The following is a 23563-nucleotide window of genomic DNA, read 5'->3' on the forward strand; positions in this document are numbered from 1 at the left end:
GATGTTCCTTGGAATCGAGCTAAAAAACAATTTTCATCCATGGTTTGCCATCAGTCACTTATTGAAGGTGCTGATTCGGAGGAAATGTTACCAATCATCTTTTCCCTAAGGCAAAAGTTAAAATCCTAAACCAATGAGGTGGGGGCCACTGATGCTTCTCCCCTAAGTAAGACTTAGGAAAAGCAATTTTCTTTCCCAAAACTAAAGGGAGAAAACTGCAACACTTGCTCACCCTGCCAAATGGCTATTCCACCCCACAACCTACTTCTTCCCTCTTGTCACCCCTTGAAGGTCCCCTTCTCTCCCATCAAAGAAAACCAAACACTCAACAAAAATCCAAGTCATCAAAAGCAAACACCATGACCCTCAACATCATTTCCTCCACAGACTTCTCAAAAGACAAAATGTCAAAACTTTGGAAATCTTTCAGGAACTTGACTTTGGAGCAAGTTTTCCTTTTAAGCAATCCTTCCTTATTAACACAGACAGGATAAAAAACTGACAGACTTTCCTTGATAGCGCTCTTCAGTCTGTCTGAAGTTGCAGAAAGGATATGCAAGTGGAAGGGAAGGAGAATCCCAAACAAACACAGACAAAACTAACAAATATTTTCTGCTCAACAAACTAGTGCCTGATGAGGATATATAGAGAAAGTTGTCCCCACTCCTCAAATGGATGTAACATTAAACCCTGACACTCGTGTCTTGTTCTACACACATGAACCCACACGTTCACAGGCTACACCATCTGCCTCACCTTCCACAAGGTAATAGAAGGCTTCATCTACTACAGAGAAGAGATCACTGTTAAGCTAAAGAATTATGAGTAGGATGATCAGATCAGAGTAAGAGGATCTATTCTCAAGAACACAAAGCTTCACTGTTAAATTTCCAGCAAGCCCTATCATTCACCCACAGAGACTCTAAGAGTTTATGGAAGAGCCCCTCATACTGTACATTGTAAAACAGACTTTGTATAGACTTCACTGAGATAGAAATATGGAGGCTCACACAGAGAAACAAGAGTGTCAGCCCAGGCATGGCCGAGGCAGTCCAGTGCTGCAGCCTGCAAACCTAGGTCTCTCTACCAGAAGCCCAGCACTAACATGTGTCATCCCAAAATGTCCTAAAACTTATGATTTTCTTTGGGAACCATTGTTGCCTGTTACTCAGCTCTCCTTTTGACCCTGATACCATTCTAATTACAAGAGAAATAAGAGTAACCTCACCCCCTAAAGAGAATACTGATAGATGCAACAAATTCACCAAAAAGTAGTACAAAATAAAGGCACCTCATTACCATCTGATTGGATTTTTTCTGCTGAGTAACAGTATTTAACAACCCATTTGAGCAAACAGCCTCATTAAGAAATAATGCTGTGGACTTCCCTGGCGGTCCAGTGGTTAAGAATTTGGCTGCAAATGCAGGGGACACAGGTTCCATCTCTGGTCAGGGAAGATCCCACATACCATGGAGCAACTAAGCCTGTGCTCCACAACTACTGAGCCACACGTGGTGATTACTACTGAAGCCATCACACCTAGAACCTGTGCTCCACAACCTGAGAAGCCACTGCAGTGAGAAGCCCGCACACTGTAACTAGAGAAAAGTCCTTGCTCAGCAGTGAAGACCCAATGCAGTCAAAATTATTACTATTTTTTTTTTAAAGAGTAATGCCAGTGGTGAAGGACAGGGAAGCCTGGCGTGCTGCAGTCCATGGGGTAGCAGACACCGACACGACTGAGTGACTGAACAACAAATGCCAGTCCTGGCTTGTAGCTGCCACTCCTCTGTCTGCTCTTTTTTAAAATCTTATTTACTTGCTTCTTTATTATTTTTGACTCTGCTGGGTCTTCATTGACACACACGGGTTCCTCCTTGCTGTGTGGGCCTTCTCTCATTGCGGTGAGTGAGGGCTCCTCTCTAGTTGTGGCGGCCGTGCTCCTGGTTTCGCTGGCTTCTCTTGTTGCAGAGCAGGGGCTCTAGAGCATGCAGGCTTTAGTAGTTGCATCAAGTGGGCTCAGTAGATGCAGTTGATGGGTCCCAAGGCATGTGGGATCTTAGTTCCTGGACCAGGGATCAAACCCATGTCCACTGCACTGGCAGGAAAATTCTTAACCACTGACCACTAGGGAAGTCCCTCCTCTGTCCGTTCTTGATCCTAATCCTCAACGAGTGAGAAATAAAACAATTGAGAAAATGTTCATTAGCAAACTTGAAACTAACCAAATGAAAACTTTCTGGATAGTAGGAACAAGATCAAAAATTGCTCCCATAAAGCCTTCATCTTTGACACTAACCTTTAACCCAGTGAATACCCTTTCCACAAAACAACTGGGAACATAGTTCTTATTCCTTCACAAGAATTCTTCATAACTGTGAAACCATAAAATATTTTTAAAACAGTCCAATATAATACTACAACAATCATTTCAAAGTTCTACAAGAGTCACAGAGTCTCTGAGGCAGACATTTCTTGGTGGAGTCCTTGTTAATCAACCTTCTAAAAGCACTTGACATTCGGGCTCACCTCTTGCTTCTTAGGGGAACTTCTCACAGGGTTAGATGTTGGAATCTTCCCAGTCAGTATAGTTTCTCCACTACATTTCCACAAATACTTGAATTGTTTCTTACCCAATTCTACCATCTCCGAGAAAATCTGAGTAACTCCTTGAGATGGCCCAAGCCACCGCCTTAAATACCATCTCCAGCTAAAGAAAGGTTGGCAAGGACACATATAAGAAGTTAATAGGAAAAGGAGCTAAAATTATAATGGCTGTGTTCATTATGGAGATTTAAGTACTTTCCATTGACAAGATTGTTTTGTGATTTAGAGACATCCTTCTCTTTTGGGTACTGTGAGGAAGACACCTTCACAAATGGAGATTTCCCTCATCAACGCAAATGTCCCTCACAGAAGGGTAACTTCTGCTCTGTCTTTAGAGTTTGTCCTATGTCTATTTCCCAAAAAAATAATCAGCTAAAAATAATCTTTGTGCCAAAACTGCACTTTCTGAGGTGACACTTTCTGCTACACTTCAATCCTATTCAATGTTTGTAGTTTTGAAATATTTGTAAACACGTACAGAAAAAAAAAAAAAACAACAACACACAACTCTGTAGAAAGCAGGTGACAGAGGAGCACACAGCTGTTGTCAGAAAAAATCTCCTCTTGACTCTGAGTCTCAGTGGAGGCTGTGGGAGGAGAGGAAGCCTCAGGACAGAATGCAGAGAACACTGGCCTGGGAGTCCAAACACTGGGCTTCAGAAACCAGTTCGGCCACCTGCGAGTCACATGACCCAAAGCCCATCATGTGCCCACCTGCCCTCCAGGTCTTTGTTTACCTCAGGGAATTGTGGGACAACTGAGAGCCACAACAGCTCAAAGTACTCTAAAACCAACACAAAAAAACAAGTGTAAGCTATGATCATTTTTATGATACAGAAATCCTGGGAAGAGACCTGCTCTATTCTTAATGGCAGAGTCTGGTTTCACAAAGGGCTTGGAAAACTCAGTGCTACTCACAGGCCACCATGCAGAACAACTCTTGAGAAAAGTCATTTATAAAAGCCAACATTTCTGGACAGCAATGAAAAGTTTCACTTCTAAGCAGATTTTTTTTTTTTTTTTTTGTATTTTTTTTTTTTTGTATTTTTTTTTTTTTTTTATTAGTTGGAGGCTAATTACTTCACAACATTGCAGTGGGTTTTGTCATACATTGACAAGAATCAGCCATTGAGTTACATGTATTCCCCATCCCGATCCCCCCTCCCACCTCCCTCTCCACCCGATTCCTCTGGGTCTTCCCAGTGCACCAGGCCCGAGCACTTGTCTCATGCATCCCACCTGGGCTGGTGATCTGTTTCACCATAGATAATATACATGCTGTTCTTTCAAAACATCCCACCCTCACCTTCTCCCACAGAGTTCAAAATTCTGTTCTGTACTTCTGTGTCTCTTTTCTAATCCTAACCTAAAAAGAATTCATTTGAATCAGTTCTAAGCAGATTTAAAAAAAAAAAAATTTTAACCATTATGAACGCAACCTTTAAAAAAGAGGCACCTGCTTCCCTGAGTTCTAAAAGAAAATGGAATAAGGGAGGAATGGGGAGAATGAGTGAAATAGGTCAGGGAGATTAAAAGGTACAATCTTTCAGTTAAAAAATAATGAGATGTGATGTGCAACATAGGGAATACAGTCAATAATATTGGAATAACTTTGTATGTTGACAGAGGGCAACTAGACTTGCAGTGATCATGTTATAATGTATACAAATATTGAATCACTACGCTATATACCTAAAACTAATATAAGTCAATTGTACTTCATTTTTAATGGGAATAAAACCTCATATATGCTTTCTAAAAAATGAATTAAAAAGCATTCCCATCATTTATGACTCAAGGTCATCACTGTGGATATCACTAACAAATAATGGCTAATGCTATGCTCTCAAGATCCAGCAGGGTACACACAACAGGTCTGCTCTGCAGGTCCCCTTCTGCTTGGCTCAGTGCCCCCTCTTCCTCTCCCTTGCTGAGTGGACTTCAGTGGTTGCTTTTAGCCTGCAGTAACTTTGCCACCAACAGCCACTTTTCAACCTCCTGGGTTGAGCAGACTCAAGGGACACTTGGAAGAAAGGGTTAGGAAATAAAGGCAAAAGCCTGCTGCAGCTCTTGGGGAACCAGCCCTGAGTCAAGGCACAAAGCCCACTGTGGGACTCAGAGGATTCTGTTTACCTCCTGCAAATCAGCAGAGCTCCAAAGGGAATATTTACACAAGCATATGCCTCCTACAACCTCCACCTAGACCAGAGACCATCAGTAAAACTGGCCTCAGACAAAGGACAAGTGACCGGACAAGGCTAGGCCACTTCTTAGGGTCCTGGGAAGAGGACATAACTCCTGGCAACACCTCCCCTCTCAGGGGAAGGGACTGGGTGAACCCACTCCAGTTCTTTGAGGTCACCCCCCTTACACACCAGCAGGTGGAGACCTCACCTCTCAGAGAGAAGCCCTGATGACCTGGGGAGGTGTTTCTGTGTCTCTGGTCCAAGCAGAGGCTTCAGGTTCCTCCTCTCCACCCTGAGGGCCCTGGGCAGGTGGAGACTTGTCCTCCCCACCCACATTCCCCTTGGAGGTGTACAAAGGTGGGGGGGGGGCAGACATGCTGAGAACTCGCTGCCTGTTCTAATTAGGGGTTACCTGCAAGTGCCCCAGGTTCAATATCAACCTGCTACTTGTTTCTTCAAGCATTAATGTCACTCCTCAATTCTCACAGGACAGAGGTTCACATACCTTGAAATCCTAACCCCCAAATCCTCACCCTGGACTGGCATTGCCCTGCCTCTTTCCACTGGTGTTGCCAGGAGTACCTGTGCTGTGGTTGGTCAGAGGACTGTCTGGGAACCACAGATAATCCATGAGTCATCCTGTGCACCAGAGGAATTTAAAGAGGGCTGCAGGTCAAAAAATAAATGTGTTCACATTTTACAGAATCCTGAGCTGAGTTTAGATCTTCCAACATTTAAAATAAAAAACCACTTAGGTATGGTAATGAAGGGAAAGGTGGTCTCTTAAAGGGCTCCTGGTCCATCTGAACATAGCATGATGCAACTGCTAGTGTCAACATCCTAGTCACTTCTGGCACCCAGAGTGCATGGTCACCTTGACTCTACCCTCAATTACAATCCCCAATCTGACTTCCTGCTCTAGGAAGTTCTTAGCATCCTATATCTTAACTTCAGGCGAAGTTTAGGATGCACGTGTCTTGAGACCTGTAGACAGTGCTCTCAAGATGAGTCTTCCTGGAAATTCCCTGATGATCCAGTGGTTAAGATGCTTTGCTTTCATTCCATCAGTTCAGTTCAGTTCAGTTGCCCAGTCATATCCAACTCTTTGCGACCCCATGAATCGCAGCATGCCAGGCCTCCCTGTCCATCACCAATTCCTGGAGTTTACTCAAACTCATGTCCATTGAGTCAGTGATGACATCCAGCCATCTCATCTTCTGTTGTTCCCTTCTCCTCCTGCCCCCAATCCCTCCCAGCATCAGGGTCTTTCCCAATGAGTCAACTCTTCGCATGAGGTGGCCAGAGTATTGGAGTTTCAGCTTCATCATCAGTCCATCCAATGAACACCCAGGACTGATCTCCGTTAGGATGGACGGGTTGCATCTCCTTGCAGTTCAAGGGACTCTCAAAGGTCTTCTCCAACACCACAGCTCAAAACAATCAATTCTTCAGAACTCAGCTTTCTTCACAACTCTCACATCCATACATGACTACTGGAAAAACCATAGCCTTGACTAGACAGACCTTTGTTGGCAAAGTAATGTCTCTGCTTTTTAATATGCTATCTATTTTGGTCCTAACTTTCCTTCCAAGGAGTAAGCATCTTTTAATTTCATGGCTGCAATCACCATCTGCAGTGATTTTGGAGCTCCCCCCACAAAAAGTCTGGCACTGTTTCCACTGTTTCCCCATCTATTTGCCATGAAGTGATGGGACTGCATGTCATAATCTTAGTTTTCTGAATGTTGAGCTTTAAGCTAACTTTTTCACTCTCCTCTCTCACTTTCATCAAGAGGCATTTTAGTTCATCTTCACTTCCTGCAATAACTGTGGTGTCATCTGCATATCTGAGGTTATTAATATTTCTCCCAGAAATCTTTATTCCAGTTTGAGCTTATTCCAGCCCAGCGTTTCTCATGATGTACTCTGCATATAAGTTAAATAAGCAGAGTGACAATATACAGCCTTGACATACTCCTTTTCCTGTTTGGAACCAGTCTGTTGTTCCATGTCCAGTTCTCACTGTTGCTTCCTGACCTGCATATAGGTTTCTCAAGAGGCAGGTGAGGTGGTCTGGTATGCCCATCTCTTTCAGAATTTTCCACAGTTTGTTGTGACCCACACAGTCAAAGGCTTTGACATAGTCAATAAAGCAGAAATAGATGTTTTTCTGGAACTCTCTTGCTTTTTCAATGATCCAACGTATGTTGGCAATTTGATCTCTGGTTCCTCTGCCTTTTCGAAAACCAGCTTGTACATCTGGAAGTTCATGTTTCACATATTGCTGAAGCCTGGCTTGGAGAATTTTGAGCATTACTTTACTAGCGTGTGAGATGAGTGCGATTGTGCAGTAGTTTCATTCCATGGCTGATGTTAAATCCCTGGTTGCAGAACTAAGATCCCATAATCCACACAGCCAAAAAGAATGTTAATTTTTTTTTAATGAGTATTTCTGACACTGGACAAGCTATAAGTCATTGAGATGGTCAGGATGGTAAGTCAGAGTGCCTGAGATATAATGGCCCTCTGTCCTTTATGCTTTGTGAAGCCATGGGCACATTATGGAATTACTTGGGACTCAGTGTCCTCTATTCTAAAACAAGGATAATATTAACTCAGGAAGGTGGATTCCTCCAGCTCCATTCTTCTTTCTCAAGACTTCTTTGGCTATTTAGGGTCTTTTGTGTTTCCATATGAATTGTGAAATTTTTTGTTCTAGTTCTGTGAAAAATGTCACTGGTAATTTGATAGGGATCACATTGAATCTGTAGATTGTATTTGGTAGTATGGTTATTTTCACAATATTGATTCTTCCTACCCAGAAACATGGAATATCTCTCCAGCTATTTATGTCATCTTTGATCTCTTTCATTAGTATCTTATAATTTTCTGTGTACAGTTCTTTTGTCTCCTTAGGTAAGTTTATTTCTAGATATTTAATTCTTTTTCTTGTAGTGGTAAATGGAATTGATTCCTTAATTTCTCTGATTTTTCATTGTTAGTATATAGAAATGCAAGTGATTTCTCTGTATCAATTTTGTATCCTGCAACTTTGCTATATTCACTGATTAGCTCTAGTAATTTTCTGATGCTATCTTTAGGGTTTTCTATACAATGTCATGTCATCTGCAAACAGCGAGAGCTTTACTTTTTCTTTTCTGATCTGAATTTTTTTTATTTCTCTGATTGCTATAGCTAGGACTTCCAGAACTATGTTGAATAATAATGGTGAAAGTGGACACACTTGTCTTCTTCCTTATCTTAGGGGGAATGCTTTCAGTTTTTCACCATTGAGAATAATGTTTGCTGTAAGCTTATCATATATGGCCCTTAATATATTGAGGCAGGTTCCTTCTATGCCCCTTTTTTGAAGAGTTTTAATCATAAATAGATGCTGAATTTTGTCAAAGGCTTTTTCTGCATCTATTGAGATGATCACATGGTTTTTATCTTTCAATTTGTTTACATGGTGTATCACATTGATTGATTTGCATATATTGAAGAAACCTTGCATTCCTGAAATAAATTCAACTTGATCATGGTGTATGAGCTTTTTGATGTATTGCTGAACTCTGTTTGCTAAGATTTTGTTGAGGATTTTTCCATCTATATTGATCAGTGATATTGGCCTGTAGTTTTCTTTTTGTGTTGTTTTAGTCTGGTTTTGGTATCAGGGTGATGGTGGCCTCATAGAATGTGTTTGGAAGTGTTCCTTCCTCTGCAATTTTTTGAAAGAGTTTTAGAAGGATGGGCATTAGCTCTTCTCTAAATGTTATTAGAATTGTCTTCTGAAGTCATCTGGTCCTGGGCTTTTGTTTTTTGGGAGATTTTTGATCACAGCTTCAATTTCAGTGCTGGTAATTGGGCTGTTCACAATTTCTATTTTTTCCTGGTTCAGTCTTGGAAGATTGAACTTTTCTAAGATCTGTCCTTTTCTTCCAAGTTATCCATCTTATTGCCATATAGTTATTCATAATAGTCTCTTACAATCCTTTGTATCTCTTCATCCTCTGTTGTAACCTCTCCTCTTTCATTTCTAATTTTGTTGATTTGCTTCTTCTTTTTTTCTTGATGAGTCTGGCTAAAGGTTTGTCAACTTTGTTTATCTTCTCAAACAACCAGCTTTTAGTTTTATTAATCTTTACTATTGTTTCATTTCTTTTTCATGTATTTCTGCTCGGATCTTTATGATTTCTTCCCTTCTACTAATTTGGGGATTTTCTTGTTCTTCTTTTTCCAGTTGTTTTAGGTGTAAAGTTAGGTTGTCTATTCGATGTTTTTATTGTTTCTTGAGATGGGATTATATTGCTATAAACTTCCCTCTTAGAACTGTTTTTGCTGCATCCCATAGGTTTTGAGTTGTGTTTTCATTGTCATTTGTTTCTAGAAATATTATTTCCCTTTTGATTTCTTTAGTAACCTGTTGGTTATTTAGAAACGTATTGTTTAATCTCCATGTATTTGTGTTTCTTAGAGGGTTTTTTTTCTCTAGTAATTGATATCTAGTCTCATAGCATTGTGGTCAGAGAAAATTCTTGATATGATTTCAATTTCCTTAAATTTACCTAGGTTTGATTTGTGATGTGAGATGTGGTCTATCCTGGGGAATGTACCATGTGCACTTGAGAAGAAGGTGTACTCTTCTGCATTTGGATGGCATGTCCTTAAGATATCAATGAGATCCATCTTATCTAATGTATCATTTAAGACCTGTGTTTCCTCATATATATGGAATTTAGAAAGATGGTAATGATAACCCTATATGCAAAACAGAAAAAGAGACACAGATGTACAGAACAGACTTTTGAACTCTGTGGGAGAAGGCGAGGGTGGGATGTTTCGAGAGAACAGCATGTATATTATCTATAGTGAAACAGATCACCAGCCCAGGTGGGATGCATGAGACAAGTGCTCAGGCCTGGTGCACTGGGAAGACCCAGAGGAATCGGGTGGAGAGGGAGGTGGGAGGGGGGATCGGGATGGGGAATACATGTAACTCCATGGCTGATTCATGTCAATGTATGACAAAACCCACTGCAATGTTGTGAAGTAATTAGCCTCCAACTAATAAAAATAAATGGAAATTAAAAAAAAATAAATCCAGATATACCAGGAAAAAAAAAAGACTTGTGTTTCCTTATTAATTTTCTGTTTTGATGATCTGTCCATTGATGTGAGTGGGGCGTTAAAGTCTCCTACTATGATTGTGTTACTGTCAACTTCTCCTATTATGTCTGTTAGCATTTGTACATATTGAGATGCTCCCATGTTGGATGCACAGATATCTACAATTGTTTTGTCTTCCTCTTGGATTGATCCCTTGATCATTATGTAGTAACCTTCCTTATTTCTTGTAATCTTCTTTATTTTAAGGTCTATTTTGTCTGATATGAGGATTGCTACTTCAGCTTTCTTTTGCTTCTCACTTGCATGGAACATATTTTTCCATCCTCTCACTTTCAGTCTATATGTGTCTTTAGGGCTGAAGTGGGTTTCTTGTAGACAGCATATATATGGGTCTCATTTTTGTATCCATTCAACCAGTCTGTGTCTTTTGGTTGGAACATTTAATCCATTTACATTTAAATAATTGGTAATTATTGGTATATATGTTCCTATTTCCACTTTTGTAACTGTTTTGGGTTGATTTTGTAGACCTTTTTTCTTCTCTTGTATTTCTTGACTATATAAGTCCCTTTAACATTTGTTGTAAAGCTGATTTGGTGGTACTGAATTCTCCTAACTTTTGCTTGTCTGAAAAGCTTTTGATTTCTCCATCAGTTTTGAATGAGATCCTTGCTGGGTACAGTAATCTTGCCTGTAGATTTCCCCCTTTCAGTACTTCAAATATATGCTGCCATTACCTTCTGGCCTGCAGAGTTTCTACTGAAAGATCAGCTGTTAAGCGTATGGGGTTTCCCTCAAACATTACTTGCTGCTTCTCCTTTGCTGCTATTAATATTCTTTGTGTTTACTCTTTGTTAGTTTGAGTAATATGTGTTTTGGCATGTTTCTCCTTGGATTTATACTGTATGGGACTGTTTGTGCCTCTTGGACTTGATTGACTGTTTCCTTTTCCATGTTCAGGAAATTTTCAACTATAATCTCTTCAAAAATTTTTTCATATCCTTTCTTTTTCTCTTCTTCTTCTGGGACCCTTATAATTCAAATGTTGGTGCGTTTGATATAATCCCAAAGGTCTCTGAGACCATCCTCAGTTCTTCTCATTCTTTTTACTTTATTCTGCTCTTCAGAATTTATTTCCACTATTTTATCTTCCAGCTCACAGATTCATTCTTCTGCTTCAGATATTGATTCCTTCTAGAGTATTTTTAATTTCAATATTTGTGTTGTTTGTCTCTGTATGTTTATTCTTCAACTTTTCTAAGTCTTTATTAATTGATTCTTGCATTTTCTCCATTTTGTTTTCAAGGTTTTTGATCTTCTTTACTATCATTCTGAATTCTTTTTTTTTTTTTTATGTTTTACATTTTTTATTCTGAATTCTTTTTCAGGGAGTTTGCCTATTTCCTCTTCATTTATTTGGACGTCTGTTTTTTCTAGTTTGTTCCTTCATGTATGTAGTATTTCTCTGCCTTTTCTTTTCTTTTTTTTTTTTTTTTAACTTATTTTGTTTGAGGTTTCCTTTTCCCAGGCTTCAGGGTTGAATTCTTTCTTCCTTTTGTTTTCTGCCCTCCTAAGTTTGGTCCAGTGGTTTGTATAAGCTTTGTATAGGGTGAGATTTGTGCTGAGTTTTTGTCTGTTTGTTTTTCCTCTGATGGGCAAGGATGAGTGAGGTGGTAATCCTGTCTGCTGATGAATGGGTTTGTATGTTTGTTTTGTTTGTTGTTTAGATGAGGCATCCTGCACACTGGTGCTACTGGTGGTTGGGTGATGCTGGGTCTTGTATTCAAGTGGTTTCCTTGTGTGAGTTCTCACTATTTGATACTCCCTAGGGTTAGTTCTCTGGTTGTCTAGGGTCTTGGAGTCAGTGTACCCACTCCAAACGCTCAGGGCTTGATCTCGAGTTTTGCATGGGTCTATATATTCTTTTCCACTTATCAGGTACTCCTGTCTACTCTCAGGTGGTGTTCTGCATGCACTTCTGTGTCCGAAGTTGTATTCCTGATGTATCCGTGGAAAGACATTTACTCCAGGTCCACCTACTCCTCTGCCATCTTGTTCTCTGCTACTAGTACTTCTAATGCTACAGAAGATGAGACCCAACATCTACCAAGTCCTCAACTTCCCAGTTCTTTGCTATGACCACCCAACAACCAACCTCCTGAAAGAGGGCCCAGGGCTCTACCAGTTGTACCTTATGCAGCCCCAAGCCTGGCCTTCCTAGATCCCCAGCAGGAAGCATTACTGGGTTGGACAACTTTAAAATCAACACTCTACCCTGCCCTACAAGGCACCGCATCTCAGTGGCCAGTGCCCTCTCAAAGGTGGCACTGCACCCCACATTCCTGTCCCCACTCTCTGACACAATGGTTAACCCACCTTTGTCATCAAGGACTCCATCTCCCAGGACCACTCAGCCACCTTTGAGCTGACAGATTCTCTGGTCTCTCCAATTGTGTGGGGAAGACTTCACCTACCCTGCTGCCTGCTGTCCACAGTCCCCTTTGGTACAACACAGCCTTTAAACAAGAGCCACACTACCCAACTCTAAACCACCCCTTTCACAGCACCTGCATCTTCCATCCCTCCTGCTCTCACACACTCACAGGCCACCCATGTCCTTAGGGCAGCACTAAGGGACCACTGAGAGCATGATCCACCCAAAAGGGTCTGCAGCAGACCTTGAGCAGGCTCAGCCAGAATAGGTGGGCTGATGGCACTGTGTCCCTAGGTTGCAACTGTCTCTCTGGGGGATCTTGATCCAGGATCTTCAGGGTCATGAAGATCACTGACCTCACTGCTTTCTGTCTCTGGTTTTCTAATGCACATCGCCTCCTACACCTCTGCCAATGTCAGGCTACCAGATCCCCCTTCAAGCAGGAAACCACCCCCACATCCAGGGACAGAAACCAGCATGGATGGTGCATGGAGTCTCTGCAATTCAGTGATGAAGCTGGAGCTCTTCCTCACAGGGAGCGCTGGCCTGGGTGACCCAGCCTACAGGGAAGGAGGCAGCCCAGGGAAGGGTGTACTCTTGGGAGCTCTAGTAGCTCCAGCCCAGATGCAGGGCCATGGGTTCTGTTTCACAGGAAGGGGAGAGATGATGATCCCTTCTTAGGAAAGCATTTATCAAATGTGAATTGGGCAATTTAACAATTACTTGCTGATCACCTGTAAAATGTCTTATGTTATCCAGGCTCTGGTCCACGTTTACTTCCTCCAAACCACATTTCTTGAGTTTGTAGGATATTCTTTTGGTCAAGGGTCACGTTCAGCATTTATGTCATTTACTGAGCACCAATAATATCCTAATATGGTATAAAATGTCTTTTACACTATACTAGGTACATGGTATAAAACGTCTTTTCCTTCCACAACACTATGTTTTAATCCATTAAAAGGAAAATAGTTAATCCCTGGAGGTCCAGTCCTTTAAGCATGTGTACATTCTAAAGATAAACACAACTTCTGGGCTACATCATGATTTCTAGACATTTTATCCTCTGATCTTAAACTACTGGCCTCTCTCCCCACAGGGCCCATCCATCTCAGTACTGACCTGCATATAGTAAAAAGCAATGCACAGTATATAAAAGCTTTTACCTCAAGAAGTATAAAAATTCCCAAAACTAAATAGGATTTCCAGTGACACTTTATGATTGCTTTTGTTAAAGAAGGCTCCCGCACATCTTTCTCAGCTCTCAAAACTTCTTGATCCCAGTACCTGTGATAAGAAACAAAGTACAGTAAAAACCACTACAATATTGTAGAGTAATTAGCCTCTAACTAAAATAAATAAATTAAAAAATAAAATAAAAAGAACAACGTGTCCACCAGACAAAACAGGGAGGCAGAGAGTGGAGGATAAGCCTTTGCTATGGGGTGTCTGTGGCTGCCCCATAAATGCTGGCTAATTGCTCACTGGGTGCATGAAAGATGAGCGGTGCATACCCTGAAGCACCAGAAAAACAGGCCTTGAGGGAAAAGTCTCAGTCTCAGGAAACAAGTTCCTGCCAAGCCTTTGCTGGATTCACAAGGTCATGGGCAGCTCAGGAGGGCAGACACCCTCCTCCAGGGACCCCACCTCCAGGGACAGAATTCAGCCTCCAGGGTCGTGGCTGCAGGTTCTCTCCACTTCCACAAATGCACAGAGAATACAGGCTCCCCAGCCTCCAAAGTGTGTTAAGCCCAGGGTCAGCCTGATGGGGGTGAGTGTGCTGTGTCAGGGGAAGGAGGCTCAGGAGAATCCAGAGGATGGCAAAGCTCCCCCAAACCCAACTTTAGCCACCGTGGAAATTCTCAGTCTTCCTCCCCTTCTCCCCGCTGCCTGTGCTCACCCTTGTAGTTCCTCTCCAAGGTGCTGGGAGCGATCTTCCAGAAGCACGGAGTACATGTCATCTTCTTCTAATCTTCGTTTGTGACCAATTTTAAACAAGGGGTTTAGCCACCTGTTAAAATTAAGATAAATGGAGAGTCACAGATATACAAATCACACATATCTGTCTAATTAAGTCTAATTGCAACACTATTTACAATAGCTAGGACATGGAAGCAACCTAGATCTCCATCAGCAGATGAATGGATAAGGAAGTTGTGCTACATATACACAGTGGAATATTACTCAGCTATAAAAAGGAACACATTTAAGTCAGTTCTAATGAGGTAGATGAACCTGGAGCCTATTATACTGAGTGAAGTAAGTCAGAAACAGAAAGCCAAATTCTGTATATTAACACATATATATGGAATTTAGAAAGATTGTACCCGTGATCCTACATGCTGGGCAGCAAGGGAGACACAGATGTAAAGAACAGACTTTTGGACTCAGTGATAAAAAGGCAAGGGTGGGATGATTTGACAGAATAGCATTGAAACATATATATTACCATATGTCAAATAGATGGCCAGTGCAAATTCGATGCATGAAACAGGGCACCAAAGGCCAGTGCTCTGGGACAATCCAGAGGGATAGGGTGGGAAGACAAGTGGGAGGAGGGTTCAGGATCAGGAGGACACACGTATATCTGTGGCCAATTCATGCTGATGTATGGCAAAAAGCCATTATAATATTGTAAAGTAATTATCCGCCTAAGATAAATTAATTTAAAAAATAATTAGATATGTGTTTACACAAACACACACACACATATGTATACACCCTAATTCTATACAATGAGAGGCCCTGGAAGTAATGACATACTGGTAGCAAAGAGCATTCCAGCCCTTAGATCTTGGGGTTCTGTTTTTTTAACATACACAGTTACATTTCCTTTCTTGTGGTGAGAATTTTTAAGGTCTAATCTCCTAGCAGCTTGCAAATATGCATAGAGTATTATTAACTATAGTCGCCACACCAGACATTACATCCCCTTAGTTTATTTATTTTATAACTGGAAGTTTGTGCCTTTTGGCCCCCTTCACCCAGATCTTAACTTTTTGATACCCTTCTTCCCTAAAAGAAACCAAGACTCTTCATTGAAGAAATGGCTGGTTCCAAGGTTGGGGCAGTTTATGTAAGCACCTGATAATTAGCTTTTTTGATTGTAATATAAATTGCAGACATTAAGCTTTGGAGACATGCATGTCAAAGACAGCCACCTCCAATGAACATGTGCCAGCTATACAACTAGATAAAGAGCCAGGCCACCCCACCCATGAAGTTCCCGCTTGTAGAACGCTCTGGTTGACCTGATAACAGACCATCTTGCTGACTGCTTGCTTCTCCCTTCTCACACTTTATTTCATGCTCTTATATTTTAAATTCACCAATAAAGAGTAAACCTTCAAAATCCTAGACACCCCATGCTCAAGCCCAAAAAGGCAGAACCCCAAGTCCAGACTTACTCATGTGCACTCTCTTTCTATCCAGGACTTCGCTGTGTCACCCCAAGGGTGTCCGGTACCCTCCATGACATCTGAGTAAGTAACACACCTCACCTTTCAAAGTCCCCTGATGGTTGTTGCTGACATGTGTCTCATGATCATAAGAACCACAAGAGCCAGTCAAGCCACAACATTGGCTCCAAAAGGAGAATTTCTGTGGGGTCTGCTCATAACTAGTATGAGCCCTGATGAGCAGAGCACCAGGCATTTCCGGCAAAAGCCTCATAGTCTACAGGCTGAGACCAACAGGCAGAAAAAGTCCAAGATGGGACAACTTGCACCATAAAATAAGGAAGCCCTGAAAGAACCATGAGGATGTGTAGAAAGGACAGAGAAGCCAGGTTGAATGGCTTTTGCTAGACAAATCTGGGATACATTGAGAATCCAAACAAATAAATGGCAATGAACCACAACAGATTAAGTAATAAAAGGATCCATGAATCAGTACTGCTACATAAACAGGAGAGAAAGGAATGCTCTTGCAAACAGAGGCAAACAAACATAAGGGGGGTGATGGAATCAGAAATTATCAATGGAAGTTAAAACCAGTGGGTGAAAGTTTGATGTGGAAGACGGTATCCATATAATCTCAAATTCTCTCTCTGCAAATTACTTATTATAAAGGGAAATAAACAGTTGACTATACACAGGATACCCCTCAAACCCTGTTCAAAAATCCATTAGGTATTATTTAAATGATAATAAAATGTAGAGATAGCCCAAAGACTAACACCATTTTCCTGACCTTGCCAGGGTAAGGAAATTTTCAAGGTCAGACAATAATAACCAGTGAAAGCAGAGATCACACTTCTTCTATTGAATTATTCCAAGGACAGTATGTGTACAGAATTGATGCTCAAGAATTATTTATTGAATGTATGAATGTCCATGAATCATTAAAGAAGCAATAAGAGAGACTGAGCTTCAGCTTTTACAAACTCTGGTAGGTTGGCACCTCCAATGAACCCCAATCCAGGAGTCAGAAGACTGGATCCTAATCCCAACAGTGGCACTGAGGACCCAGGGCCTCAACTGTGCCCACTCCTCCACTTCTCCACTCCAGGTCAGCATCTCAGGGACCCTTATATGTCTTCAGTTCAGTCGCTCAGTCATGTCTGACTCTTTGCAATCCCATGAATCGCAGCACGCCAGGCCTCCCTGTCCATAACCAACTCCTGGAGTTTATTCAAACCCATGTCCATCGAGTGGGTGATGCCATCCAGCCATCTCATCCTCTGTCGTCCCCTTCTCCTCCTGCCCCCAATCTCTCCCAGCATCAGGGTCTTTCCCAATGAGCCAACTCTTCGCATGAGGTGGCCAAAGTACTGGAGTTTCAGCTTCAGTATCAGTCCTTCCAATGTCTTAATATGTCTCAATTTCCTTTCAAAACAAATGTATAGGTCTGTGAGCTTTACCGCTAAACAGGTTTGAAACATTTTAGGCCGTTTAACCTACAATCATTCCCCACAGAAAACACTCAAGGGAATTAGCACTGGGAAGTGTCCAGATGATGACACTCTCCCACCCCCCCACCCCCCACCCCCACACACACACACACTAGTGCAGGATGAAAAGAGTTCTGGAAATTGTTTGCAAAATTATGTGAATGTCCTTAACAATGCTAAACCATATGCTTAAATATGGTCAAGATGATAAATTTTATGTTGTGTGCATTTTTCCACAATTTAAAAAAATGTACTGAGAAAAAAATTGCTCATGATGTGTCTCAGTTGGAAATCTTCCTGTGTTAGAGTCTAGACTTTGTCACTCTCTCGTTGTATGACCACAAACTAGCCGCATAATATCTCAGTATTTGCCTCTAGAAACTGAGAACATGTGGAGATAACACCTCCCAAGGCTGCTGAGGAGATCACTTGAGAAGACAGTGTTGCTCTAAACAGGACAACATCTCACCAGACAAAGAGCAGCTGTCACCACGACAGAGATCCTGAGTAATCCCATTGGGCCCCAGTAGAAAATCTCTGATACCTTTGTCAGACGCGGTTACAATGGCAGAGCCCAACAGGAAGAATAAGGACTCTGCTGCTTTCCTGGAAAACACTCAGTCGGTGAAAAGCCATGGACTCTTTGTTTAACAGACCTGCCAATTTCCTTTCCCCTCTATGATAGTGATCTCTTTCTCTGGCCCTTTGAGGACTTGCATGTAGCTCTCCACAGCTGTAAACCTCAAACTATAATTCTTTGCTGATCCCATAAGCCTATCTTTGCCAGAGAAATATCTGATACCCTCTTTGTTTCATGTCAACAGAGAGGAAGGGGGTTAACATGATTGGGGGACCCCTGGAAGACATAGGCAACTTATTTCCTTGACACATCTGAATGGACTCTAATTGACACCTCTCAGGATGATGAGGTAGGATGATCAAGATCCAAAAAAATCAAGAAAAAACTACAAGAGATAAATTTTTTAGGCAGTTTTCCACAAGGATGCATCACACCTCTGGGATGTTCTACATCTTGCTTGAAACTGTAGTTATTGTATAAAATTACCAAAACTCAACAAACTAAATGCTTACAGGAAACAGGTCAAGGAGAGAAAAAGAGCCTTGCAGAGCTCACCCAGCCTCCAGCTACAACATGTGGATTTCTCACTGTTAATGAGGAACAAGTGGTATTCTGAAAATGGTGCAAAGAATCCTAGTTTGAAATTAAACATTTCTTTTTTTATATATAATTTTATTTTATTTTTATTTTTTTTCATTTATTTTTATTAGTTGGAGGCTAATTACTCCACAATATTGTAGTGGTTTTTGTCATACATTGACATGAACTAGCCATGGATTTACACATATTCCCCATCCCAATGGGGATAGTCCCAGCTATTAGATGAAGACTTCAGGTAAGAGCTTCAGCTCTCTGCAGCTTATTTCATTGGTGTTTCCTCTCATCTCAGAGACCCTTTGGTGGTTTCAGGACCAAAGGATTCCTGGGCAAGACCACATGCATCAAGACCATGCACTGCTTCTCTGAAGGCTAAAGATCTGCGTTAGAGCCCACAGGTTTCAGGGACCACATACCCAGGATATGTTCCTCAAATGTGGAAGTGGAGATAGCCACAATAGAGAAAGGGGCTGGTCCAGTCCTGGCTGTGTGTCCCAGGCAAAAGCAAAACGTGTTCAAGAATAGTATCCCCATTCAACACATTAAAAACAAGTGTTTTTACACACATGAAACTTGTCACAAATAGATATCAGGAAATGCAGTGAGAGATGTACAGGGCTAGACGGAGGGGGAGAGAGACATTGTCAGAGGCACAGTGACGAGGGATCCTGGCGCAGGCAGAACTCAGCTGTCACCTAAGGAATATGGGGAAAGTGGGGACCTTCTTGGACGATGACAACAGTGCAGGGCACTAACTGGATAAAGGAAACTGTTCATAAACTTGCTTAGGGGAAAATAGGGGTGCCACTTTAGTTCAGAACTGCAAATTCCTAAGCAGTACTGGGGAAGCCGGCTAAGGATGGAGTGTGGGTGCGTGGTATTGGGTGCGTGTGTGGGGGCGGGGGATGGTCTAGTCCTTCTTCCGCTTGGCGGGAGACCCCCCCCCCCCCTCGGGCAGCCTGGGTTCATCAGCTTCGCTGCCTCCTGCTTCACTCGCTGCCCCTCCTGCTTCACCCACTTCCTGTCCTACTAGGGCCTAAGCAGTTTGGCGGCGAGACAGCGAGCTACAAGTCGGGGAGCCCCGCCAGGAGTTCCCTCTCCCGGGCTCTGTTCCCCTCGCCAGACGCCAGGGGCCACGTGGCCCCACGGGCTACAAGAAGCCAGGAGCCCAGGGCGCCAGCGGAAAGCGCTCCCTCGCCCCGATCAGCCCCCTCCTCGGCCCCCAAAAGCGCCAGCGGCGGCGTCAGGCACTCGCCCCATGACGGCGGGGGTCACAGCCCAGGCGGGCTCTCACCAGAAGAACAGGCGCGAGCAGAAGTTCGCGTCCTGCAGCGGGTTGGGCTTCCGCATCTTGCCGGCGGGGGCGGCCGCGGGCCGGGGTCGCGCTGCTCTGGTGATGGAGCTGCTCCTGCAGGCGCCGGCGGGGAGGCTGGAGGCTCAGACACAGCGCGGGCCTCTCTTAGGGAGACAGAACCACCTGCTTCAGGGAGTGGAGCACCGGGGGTCTGCCCACTCCGCGTCTCTGCCTCTGGGCCTGGAGTCGGGAGCGGTGGGGGCAGCAGGACCAAGGGGCGGCCAGGCGGGCTCTGCCGGTGTGAGGCGAGGCTGCAGGTACGCTTGATGGAGCCAGCTAGGGGAAATGCACACACAAGACAAGGGACAGAAGGTGCCTTCGTTTGGGCACCGGGCTGCAAACCCTACCAAAGGGTGTATCCTGAGCCCAGGCCCCCACCCAGAAGATGGAGAGGGAGGGGCGGGCTGCAACAGAAACACTCCCTCAGCTGTGGTGAAGACCCGGAGAAAGCTGGCACAAGGAGATAGCAGCCCGCCCTCTGGGCACTCTGCCCTCATCAGGACCAAACAAGGGCGCTACAGGAGGGTGTCCAGCTGTAATGGAGCAAGAACCCTGTGGGACCTTCCTGGGATAGATCCCACCCCACCCCGTGCCCTCTGCTTGCCTCTTGTTTGTGCATGCAGTGCTCACTCAGTCCTGTCCGACTCTTTGCGACTCCATGGACTGTAGCCCACCAGACTCCTCTGTCCATGGGATTATCTAGGCAAGAATACTGGAGTGGGTTGCCATTTCCTCCTCCAAGGGAGCTTCCTGAACCATGGATCTAGCCTGCATCCTGCTTCTCCTTGCATTGGCAGGTGGATTCTTTACCACTGAACCACCTGGGAAGCCCCTCTTGCTTGTAGAAAAGCTTTAATCTCCCAGGCCTCCTCTGGGCCACAGAAGGGTGGCTCAAGAATTAATGATTGAAAGAATGTGAATGTGTAGTAACAACAACAACAACAAAATATTAAACAATAGCTCAGCCATATAGCAATCGCAAAATCTTTAGTCCTTCCCTGAAGGATTTAGATCATATAGATGACAGTGTCTGATGCACATTCCTGAGCTATTCTGCAGATACTAAAATCCTCACCAGATGGAAGAAGTTAACTGCTTCCATGATGACCACGAGCAGGGAGCCCCCACACCAGCTGGAGCCTGAGGACTGGAGATGTTAAACCCCGTGACACGACCCTGTTACCTCATCATCAACCAATCAGAGAATAATGCTGGAGGTGATCACCTACACTGCACTTTCTCCCTCACCTTCCCTTTAAAAACTCTCCCCTGAAATCCATCAGGGAGTTTGCATTTTTTTTTTTGAGCATGAACTCCTGGCTTGACTCTTGCAATAAACATTTCTTTGCTCCAAACACCAACAGTTTTTTTGACCTCTGACAACAACAAGGTTTAGCACAGATTGTGTTTGTAGAGTTGCAAGACCTAATGAAAAGTAACAGAAAATTAGAGGAACTCAGATGATTTTGGAAGATGAATGCATGGTGTTAATGGGGACAGCTTTTTGGCATTTTACATGCTGCATTGTACAGGGAACCTCTAGGAGCTTGTTGCTGCCCTCTTAGACTGGGAAACAGAAATCTGAGGGGAGAGAGACTGTCTCATGATTTCTTTCATCATGAGCTCAGAGCCTAGACAAATAACAGTGCTTATATGTTACAGAACACAGGTCATGCATATTTCTGGGGAATTTCCCTCACCTTTAACTCTAAAAACACCCTATTCAGCAAGGTATTATCCCTGTTTTATGGATGAGAAAGATGAGGCTCAAGGACAGCACTTGTCCAGGGTCTTTAAATCAGTAAATGACGAATCCTGATTTGGACTCAAGCCCAAGTCCAGCATGACTATCTCCCTGGTGGATGGACAGTGTGCATCAGAACTGCCTAGAATGTGCTGTTTGAAAGAATGAATGACTGTAGGACTGAATGAACAAAACGCTGGGCTCCAACCCATAAGTATGTAGCTATTTGTGTGGCCATTTTACCAGCTCAGCAATTTTCTTCCCTTCCACCCTAAATGAAGAAAGATCAAAATTTGTGGAGCTTATTACAAGATCATGTTGCTATTCTTTGATATTTTCCCTTTTTAGTGACTTTTGGCTTCAGTTACAATAGACGAGTAAGTTCTGGAGAACTGGTATACAGAAATGTGGCTCCAGTCGACAATTATGTACTGTGAAATTTCAATTTTCTATGAGAAGAGATCTTGGAAGTTCTCAACATTAAAAACACAAAAGGAAAATGGTTAAGGTGTGAAGTTACTGCTTTGTTGATTGCCTTGGCTGTGGTGAGTATTTTCTGTAGTCCATGGGGGTCACAAAGAGTCGGCCGTGACTTAGTAACTGAGCATATATGTGTATCAAGTCATTAGGTTGTATCTTAAATAGTTACATTTTTAATTGTCATTTATACCTCAATAAAGCTGGAGGGAAAATGATATTAAAGAAAGCCTTAATGTATTCAAATATTTTTTTATAAGTCAACTTATAAGAATGGCAGAATGTTGATCATTTTCTATCAATGGGCATTATGAGGATTTATTATACTATCTTTTCTGATATTTCACACATGTATAAAATTTTCTGTTGCAAAAAATGAAAACAGAGCTGAAATTTGTAACAGTTACCTACTATCTGGTATTAACTCTTTCTCAGATAATGCAATCTACATAACCAGACTTCACCTGGTTTACAGTCCTCTTAAATCTCTTGCTGAAGTTGGAAGCCTAGTGACTTCCCTTATCGGGCTTCCCCTGACTATTCCCTCCAGTCCCCACAACAATCTAGAACCATAATTAGCATCTCCAAACTGTCAAATACACTCAGTCCCTTCAGATTCTGCTGTCTTTTTTGCTTTTAACTAATATCTTTTGAAACTTCTTAGCATTCTTTTTTTTTTTTTCATTTATTTTTATTAGTTGGAGGCTAATTACTTTACAATATTGTAGTGGGTTTTGTCATACATTGACATGAATCAACCATGGAGTTACATGTATTCCCCATCCCGATCCCCCCACCCACCTCCCTCTCTACCTGATCCCTCTGGGTCTTCCCAGTGCACCAGGCCCGAGCACTTGTTTCATGCATCCAACCCGGGCTGGTGATCTGTTTCACTATAGATAATATACATGTTTTGATGCTGTTCTTTCAAAACATCCCACCCTCGCCTTCTCCCACAGAGTCCCAAAGTCTGTTCTGTACATCTTTGTCTCTTTTTCTGTTTTGCATATAGGGTTATCATTAGCATTCTTTTTTGAACATTAATATGATATTTAGAAGAGATGTTAAAATCCACCATTGAATTGTACAGAGAAGACTCAACATGAAGCCAGGGGACCAGAGCTTTACATGCTTCACTTATTACTTAACCTTTCTGACCTAGCCCATCTCAGGCCTAAAATGGGAAATTGTGATCCCTGGGTTGGGAAGCAACCCACTCCAGTATTCTTGCCTGGAGAATCCCATGGAGGGAGGAGCCTGCTAGGCTACTGTCCATGGGGTTGCAAAGAGTCGGACACAACTGAGCTACTTCACTATACTTCCTATATGTTTATTGTGAGTCTCATAATTTGTGAATGCACTTTCTAAAACCTAAAGCAACATACAAATAAAAAGGTTTCCATTCACTTAAGAAATTTTTAGTGAACGCCTTCTAGCTACATGACCACAAGGCCAGGCATGGAGCTTACAGACACAGAGAAGATGTATTAAAGTCTATATCTGCATGTATTTTCTGATCTTAAATGTTCAGTACTATAACTAAAAGACAATAATAACAAGTGTTG

The 23563-nt window shown here is 42.6% G+C and overlaps 1 protein-coding gene across 1 annotated transcript; it reads right to left on the minus strand.

Moving 5' to 3' along the window:
- Positions 1 to 4549: 4549 nt before the first annotated feature.
- LOC133049366 (ATP-binding cassette sub-family C member 4-like) lies at positions 4550 to 19773 on the minus strand. Its single transcript, XM_061133341.1, has 4 exons — positions 19718 to 19773; positions 14256 to 14366; positions 13522 to 13642; positions 4550 to 4606 (listed from the first exon to the last, which is right to left on the minus strand). Exons 1-4 carry the CDS (start codon positions 19771 to 19773, stop codon positions 4550 to 4552), a joined length of 345 nt encoding a protein of 114 aa, XP_060989324.1.
- Positions 19774 to 23563: the final 3790 nt, after the last annotated feature.

The sequence above is a fragment of the Dama dama genome, chromosome 30, assembly GCF_033118175.1.
Source record: "Dama dama isolate Ldn47 chromosome 30, ASM3311817v1, whole genome shotgun sequence".
NCBI classification, from domain to species: Eukaryota; Metazoa; Chordata; class Mammalia; order Artiodactyla; family Cervidae; genus Dama; species Dama dama.